Source organism: Fonticula alba (assembly GCF_000388065.1).
Source record: "Fonticula alba strain ATCC 38817 unplaced genomic scaffold supercont2.5, whole genome shotgun sequence".
Lineage (NCBI taxonomy): Eukaryota > Rotosphaerida > Fonticulaceae > Fonticula > Fonticula alba.
Window position 1 is genome coordinate 1,137,543 of NW_009242975.1, and position 7,324 is coordinate 1,144,866.

Sequence of the window (7,324 nt, forward strand, 5' to 3'; positions counted from 1 at the left end):
CCCGGCATGTGCTGACGCGTATACCTTTTCACACGTTCCTGGATAACGTACACGTACACACGTACACACGTACGAAAACACACCCGCCGGCAGGTCGACCCCATGCGTCTTGCCAAGGGCGAGGATATCGACAAGAACTGGAAGAACATCGAGCACTTCCTGGGTATCATCATCAAGGCGATCATCAACTCGGTGAAGCACTGCCCACCGGCTTTCAGCTTGATTTTCAGCTTCATCCAGGCTGAGGTGATCGCTCGGTTCCCAGACAGCACGGCGGCCCGGTACACATCCATTTCGGGGTTCTTCTTCCTGCGATTCTTCTGCCCGGCCATCTTGGGCCCGAAGCTCTTCGGACTGTGGGACGGTACGTGAGGCACTCGTCCGGAGGCGTCTTCCTTTTCTGCCTTCCTCCCCCCCTCCCCCCCTGTCTCTTTTCCCTTGGCCCATGCCCCGCCTCTGCTTTGGCGCATATTTCCCCTCTCCCCTCCCGGCCGCCTGCACCGGGCAGCTTCCATTCATGCAGCGCCACCATGGCCATCCACTCACTCCTACTTTGGTCCTCCATCCCGCGCCAAAACAGAGGCCATCGACCCGCGCCAGGCCCGCGGTCTGACCCTTATTGCCAAAATCATCCAGAGCATGGCCAATCTGGTGGAGTTCGGCAACAAGGAGGCCTTCATGACGCCCATCAACGATGTGATTTACCAGTACATCCCCTCCATCAAGGAGCTGCTCGATGAGATCTCCGTACGTCAGGCAGAACCCCACGGCAGCCCGAATGTCGATACACACGCGCACACAACAAGCGGAGGCTGACTCTCAGTAATATGCCATGTGCCATCTATGCACACGCACACGCACACGCACACGCACACGCACACGCACACACACAGTCCCCCCTTCCGGAGTTCCATGTCAGTAAGCTCCCCAAGCGCATGATCTCTTGGGATGTGCCGAACCCCCTCTTCTCCGACCACTCGGACTATGAGCGCCAGTGCTTCCGGCTGTTCACCTATCTGGAAACCGAAAGCAAGAAGGTTTCCCAGCACCTGGACCCCTCGGAGTATGCGCTGTTCGACGAGCTGCAGGACATGCTGGACGACTTGCGCGAGAAGCACCGGTCTTGCGAGGACTTCTTCAAGGCCCGGACCAATCGCTACTCCATGTCCAGCCCGTTGAGCTCCACCTCGCTGAACCTGTCCTCCGAGCTGTCCAGCAAGAACCCCTTCTCCAGCGGCCTGCGCCTGTCGCGCCTGTCGGCCGGGTCTCTGGGGGCCTCTTCCCCGGGGTCGGTCTCCTCGTCCTCTCCCTCGCCGCACTCGGCGCCGATGGTCCCCTCGCCGCTAAGCACCGGTGCCCATACCCCGCGATCCGACGACCCGCATGAGCTTGAGTGGGCCTTCAGCCAGTCGGCCGGCAGCTCGCCCAAGCACCGGACCTCGATCCTGGTCCCCATCGGGTCGCCCTCGGCCATGGCCGCGGCTGCGGGCGTGGCCAATGCCGTCGCCGAGACCCCGGTCCTGGCCGCCAGCCTCACCTCGACGAGTGATGTTTCAACCACCCCTCTGGTGGGAGACATTGCCCTGGCCTGTGAGGAGGAGGTTCCGTCGGGCGATCTGCCCACCCTGCCGGACGCGGTGGTTGATGACCCGGCCCCGCCGGTGCCCGTGGAGTCCACCGATGCCGAGGCATCGCCAGCCACCGACAAGCAGGCCGACTCGCCATCTGGCGCGCCGACCGAGCCGCAATCCCCGGTGCTGGACACCACTCCGGGCGACTTCCACAAGGCCAGGGAGGTCTTCCTGGCCGCCGAGGAGTCATACATCCCGGCGCCAAGTGCCCAGTTCGCCGTGGCCCAGCCGAACTTCCTCACCGCCGACAAGACCATTGCCATGGAGGATTCGGTGCGTGTGCCGCGCTGGCTCTTTTGCGCCTGCCCTGCTCCATGTTGCCGAGTGGGGCCGGACATTTCCCCTTTTCCTGCTGCTCCTTTGGTCCCTGGTTTGCCCCCTCCCCTGCTCGACACTTCCTTCTGGTGAACTAGCACCATGCCACCGGCCAGCCATTCTCCCTTCTTACCTCTGCCCCCCTTCCCTCTCTCTCTCTCTCCCCCCCCCCCCGGATCAAAGGTTGTCCTCACTGGGGTTTTGTCCACGCCGACGATTGTCCGCTCCCCGGCGCCGATGCCGACACCAGTGGTGGCCATGGACCTGCCGGTGGCCTCCTCGGTCCCGGCTGCGGCGGCCCCCTTGGAAGAGATTGTCATGCCGGCCCTGCCGGCCAGCCTGACAGCCGCCACCGGGCCCACGATCACGCCCTCTGCCTCCACGGTGACCACCTTCATCATGCCGCTGCGTGCGGATCTCGCGGAGCCGGTGCCGGTGGCCCCCTACTCGGATGCCGGGCCGCCGATGTCCACGTACATTGCCCAGGCCAATACGCTGACCGTGTCGGTCAGCCCGATGCCCGAGCCGCTGGTGATGCAGGAGGTGGTGGTCGGCTCGCCGCCGGCACCGGTGGCCACCGACGAGTTCGGCCTGCCCGTGGACTTCCTGGATCAGCTGGACGCGGCCCCGGCCTCGGCCCCGGCCCCGGCCCCGGCCAGCTCGGACTGGGCCGCCACCAATCCCGCTTTGGCGGCTCTGCTCCTTGCCACTCAGCACGCGTCCAGCCATGCGGGCAGCCTGGCGGCCGGGCTCGGCCGCGGCTCGACGGCCGCCGGTCCGACCGGGTCGGTCAGTTCGCCGCACACGGCGGCCACGCCCCTCTCGCCGGTGGACGATTTGGACAGCCTGCTGCAGGAGCTCGAGGCGTCGGGCTCCGGCTCGGGAACCGGCTCGATCGGGTCGGTCGCATCGCCGGGGGGCGCTCTCGTCGCCACGCCGGCCGCCGGTCAGCAGCATCCTCACCAGCCGTCTGGCACTTCGTCGAGCTCCCTGCAGCCGGTGTTCGCCAACAACGACCCCACGCAGCCGGTGCTCCAGTGTGCTGCCTGTGCCTATCACATCGAGCTGGAGGAGGAGTACCTCAGCTGGGGCGGCTTCGTTTGGCACACGGACCACTTCACCTGCTCGCACTGTGACTGCTCGCTCACCGGCAGCCGCTTCTACTTCCACAACCGGCAGCTCTACTGCTCGACGCACTTCGAGGCGCTCTTCAGCTGTGGCAAGTGTGGCGACCCTGTGTCGACGGATGTACGTACTCTCTTTGGGGGGGGGGGGGGGGGGGTTCAGCAGCATCGCGTGGCTCTTTGCGTCCCGCCCTCTGTTCTTCCTCTCGCCGGCACCTGTACTGACTCCTCCTCTCTCTCTCTCCACACACACACACACACACACACACGTGTCTCAGGTCGTCGAGGCTCTTGGCAAGAAGTGGCACGCGAACTGCTTCTGCTGCACGGATTGTGGCATGGTCCTGTCATCGAACTTCATGGCCGACGAGCACCGGATGCCCTATTGCCGCAACCACTTCCTGCAGTCGCGCGGCATGATTTGCCGTGTGTGCACGCAGCTGGTGTCCAGCGACTTCGTTCGCATCGATGGCGCCTACCTTCACACCAGCTGCTTCACTTGCCAGGTGCGCCATACAGCCTGCAACATCCACGCACACGCACCGGGGTTCACTTGCCTTCCGTGCCCCTGTCTCCTTTCTCCTCCTCTTCCGGATGGGACTGACGCTTTTTCCTTTCCTCCTTCCTTTCCCGGTCTCTTCCCCGGTCTGCCCCTCCTCCTCCCGGCTCCTGTAGGAATGTGCCTCCTGCCTCTCCGGGAAGGCATATCTCCGGGTCGGCGACAGCACATACATGTGCGCGGACCATTATGTGTGCTTCTCATGCAAGCATCCCATCTCCGACGGACAGGCCGTCTCGGCACTTGGTGCGTCTGGCTCTTGGCGCGGGCCGGGTGCCAATTGTGGCCTCCTCTCTACCGCACCGCCGCCACCGACACATGCGCACCTTTCTCCCCTCTGTCTTTGCGATTGCTGACCGCCACATGATGCGCCCGATCGCCTGCTGTGCTGCCATGTGCGCAGGGAAAAAGTTCCACGTCGATCACTTCAACTGCACTTCCTGCGGGAACACGCTGATCGATCAGCAGCTGTATGAGCGCGGTGGCATTCCACTATGCTACTCCTGCTTCTAGTCATTTTTGGTGCGTCATCCGTCGCCCCGTCATCCGGGAAACGAGATGCCTCTTTTTGCCGCGAGGAGCTTCAGATTCTGACGCTGACCCTTGTCTGCGCTTCCGATGGTGGCAACGACCACCACCACCACCACCACCGTACCGCTGCCACCGCCACCATCCGTGTATAGTTATACCTCAGCGATGTTACTCCCCTCCGATCATCGGGGGACGGGCACGCCTCCGCGCGCTGCCCGCGTGACCCTACACGCCCTGTGAGACTTCCCCGCTGTTAGTTGCCCTTGTGTGTTAATAATGTAGCTGAAATTGCTTCCACAAAGCGTCCTGCATGCTCTCTCTCTCTCCCATCATGGTCCCTGCTCCACATATGCATGCTCATACACATGCATGGGATGCTATGGCGATATACAGGGAGCCAGGCGAGGAGAGAACATGAAGGGATACAAAGAAAGAGGGAGCGAGGGCGTGTGTATGTGTGTGTTTGTTTGTTTGTTTGTTTGGTCTTTTGGAGCTCTATTGCTTGCGGATGTGCCTCCCCCTCCTGGGGATACAGGAAGAATGCCAGATCCGGAGGAAGCAGACGGGACAAGAGCCCACGTGCGCCAGATTACCCACTTCCCCACTTCTGGTTCCACTTCAGCAGGGTCTTGATGTCGTGCACCCAGTCGGTGTTGTTGGCCACCGGTGCCCCGCTGGGGCTGAGCTTTTGTGGAACCAGCGCCGGCAGGGGGAAGGGCGATGCCCGAACATGGAGGGTCTCCCGGAAGTCCAGCTTCAAATTGTTCCGCCCGTCGAAGCTGACCTCGGCCGAGGACCGGCTCCCAGCAGCCAGCTGATGAAGGAACACGAGGGAGGAAAAGGAAAGGTCAGCATGTGGCCTGGCACGGGCAAGGCCAGTGTTGCAGGAGGCACCCAAAGGAGAGACGCACCCGGAGGGAGATCGAGCAGTCCGGCGGCAAAACCGCCGGCCGGAAGGACAAGCTGCGCGGGCAAATCGGCGTCAGCAAAAGGCTTCGAACGGAGGGGTGGACCACCGGGCCCCCGGCTGACAGAGAATAGGCCGTCGACCCTGTCGGTGTGGCGATGATCAGCCTGGACACGTAAGTGGCCATGGGTGGGGGGGGGGGGGGGGGGGGGGGAAGGAGTGCAAGAAAGAACAAGGCCATCATTTTTTATTCCCATATAAAGTGAGTTGTTCTCTTCCATGTGTGTGTGGTTTTCTGGCGTTGTCCCCCATTCTCGTTGGGGGAAAAGACAATGTTTGAGGTTCTCCCCCGGGCTCGGGGGGGGGAGGGGGGCAAGACAGAGAGCGGGTGAGCGGGTGAGCGGGTGAGTGAATGGATGGGAAACAAGAGGGGGGGGGGGGCGGATTGCTTGTCGAAACATTTCGATAATGCTCTCCAGAGTAGCGCAGCAGGAAGACGCCGCAGCATCGGAGACGGGCGGAACGCACCCATCGGCGATGGTTTCGGTCATGTACTTGCCGTCGATCATGATGTCCATGAAAGCCGGCGAGGTGTTGTTCCCCCGGTGGAGGGTCGTCTCATTGAGAGCATGATACTCTGGGGAGGTGGAGAGAGAGAGAGAAGAAGAGGGGGAGATCAGGGCCGATGGCCACGTAAGATCCACAGGGTTAGACACGGGGGGGGGGGGGGCAGGAGAGAGCGAGAGAGAGGGCTTCGAGGGAAACAGGCATCACACACGAGAGCCATCTCGCGCAGCGCACCATCCTTCACCTTGCCATCGGCGTCCACAATGGTACAGTGGAGTCGCATGCGGGGGACGAATGCCACCGGCTCCTCCAGGGCCTGGCGCAGGATCGACCCAAATGAGTCCACTCGGAAGGGCATCAGGAAGCCCAGGGTCCCCATGCTGAGGGCCATAACCGGCGGGACTGGGCTGCCCTGGAAAAGAGAGGACACATGCAGCAGGGTCCCATCGCCGCCGATGGCCACCACCAGGTCCACAACATCCGCCAGCTCCGAGCGGTTGACTGTAAAGGCGTAGCAAAGGAGGGGAGAGGGGGGGGGTGAGTTGGACGCGGACAAGAGGGGGGGGGCGGGCGGGAGGCGCAGAGCCAGCATCTGGGAAGGCAGGCGGCGGGGACAGAAAGAAAACAAGAGGAAGGCAGGCGCACTGGATGAATAGCCGATGAGATTGGGTGGCAGGGTGGGCGAGGCCGACTGGGTGGGCTGCTGGCCCGGGGTCCCGGGCTGCGGGGACCCTGTGGCCGGGTGACCCACATCGGCATAGTCATCATCCGGCACCGGATAGCAGGCCGAGGCCAGGGCCGACGCCGGCGTCAGCATGCGACGATACTCCTCCAACATATGATCCTCGACGATGATGTTGAACCGGGGGCTGGCCCCGGGCCCGGAGGCGGCCAACGGATGGTTATCATCCGCCGCCCCGGGCAGGCTGGTAGATAGGGCCCCCAGGAGCCCGGAGGCCGGGTGGTGTGGCACGCCGGATGACTGATCCAGCAGCTCGGCGATGCGGACATTCAACGAGGGGGACATGCCGTGTGTGACCGGGCCTCCGGCGGACAGCTCCGACACGCGCAGCAGATCGCGCACAATGCGTGAGAAGGCCCGCGTGACGGAAATATCCCCCTTCTTGGCGATGAGGAGGATATTCCGCGGCGGGGTCGACCACTTGAGGGAGAAAAGGCTGTGTGGCGGAGGCAGCACCAGGAGCGGGGGAGGGGGGGGAGGGGCCGAGCGGAAGGGTAAGTCGGACAGACCAGCCAAGGGCGCGAGGGTGCCGGAGGCGTGGGGGCGGTACGCACTTGGAGACCGACCGCGAAAGGATCTGCCCATTGACGTCATCAATGTGCTCGGAGCAAATGGGGCCGCCCTCGAGGCGTGCGCCGGATGGCAAGTTCATACCACAGCCGGTCAGGTTCAGGGGTGTGGCGAGGCTGGCGGGCCCGGGCTGCACGCTGGCCTCCTGGCCGGCGGCCGTGGCGGCCGCCGAGTCGAAGGTCAACGGGTCGGGGGCCTGGCTGAGGGGGTTCGCCGGAATTGGGCCAACTGGCTGGCCCACCTGCGAGATCAGCCGCAAAGGCACCCGCCGGGGAAGGTGGGCGAACCGCGAGTAGACACGCTGCGCGACGGAACTCATGGCAGTCCGGACATCTGGGGGGGGGTGCAGGGGAAAGGGCAGGGGAGGGGCGCGGATGG

General features: G+C 63.7%; 2 protein-coding genes across 2 annotated transcripts in view; one reads left to right on the forward strand and one right to left on the reverse strand.

The window, feature by feature from the left end:
- Positions 1-4,461, forward strand: part of H696_03440 (hypothetical protein) — a 7,451-nt gene extending 2,990 nt beyond the window's left edge. The window contains exons 5-12 of the mRNA XM_009497306.1: positions 94-364; positions 581-747; positions 894-1,904; positions 2,130-3,194; positions 3,349-3,576; positions 3,746-3,875; positions 4,033-4,151; positions 4,313-4,461. Coding sequence (XP_009495581.1) covers positions 94-364; positions 581-747; positions 894-1,904; positions 2,130-3,194; positions 3,349-3,576; positions 3,746-3,875; positions 4,033-4,142 — 2,982 coding nt within the window. The 3' untranslated portion in view covers positions 4,143-4,151; positions 4,313-4,461. The remainder of the gene's footprint in view (positions 1-93; positions 365-580; positions 748-893; positions 1,905-2,129; positions 3,195-3,348; positions 3,577-3,745; positions 3,876-4,032; positions 4,152-4,312) is intronic.
- A 134-nt stretch (positions 4,462-4,595) lies between these two features.
- H696_03441 (hypothetical protein) lies at positions 4,596-7,323 on the reverse strand. Its single transcript, XM_009497307.1, has 6 exons — positions 6,931-7,323; positions 6,280-6,812; positions 5,869-6,135; positions 5,596-5,704; positions 5,072-5,234; positions 4,596-4,974 (listed from the first exon to the last, which is right to left on the reverse strand). The coding sequence occupies exons 1-6, from the start codon at positions 7,263-7,265 to the stop codon at positions 4,750-4,752; spliced, it is 1,632 nt and encodes a 543-aa protein (XP_009495582.1). The 5' UTR covers positions 7,266-7,323; the 3' UTR covers positions 4,596-4,749.
- Position 7,324: the final 1 nt, after the last annotated feature.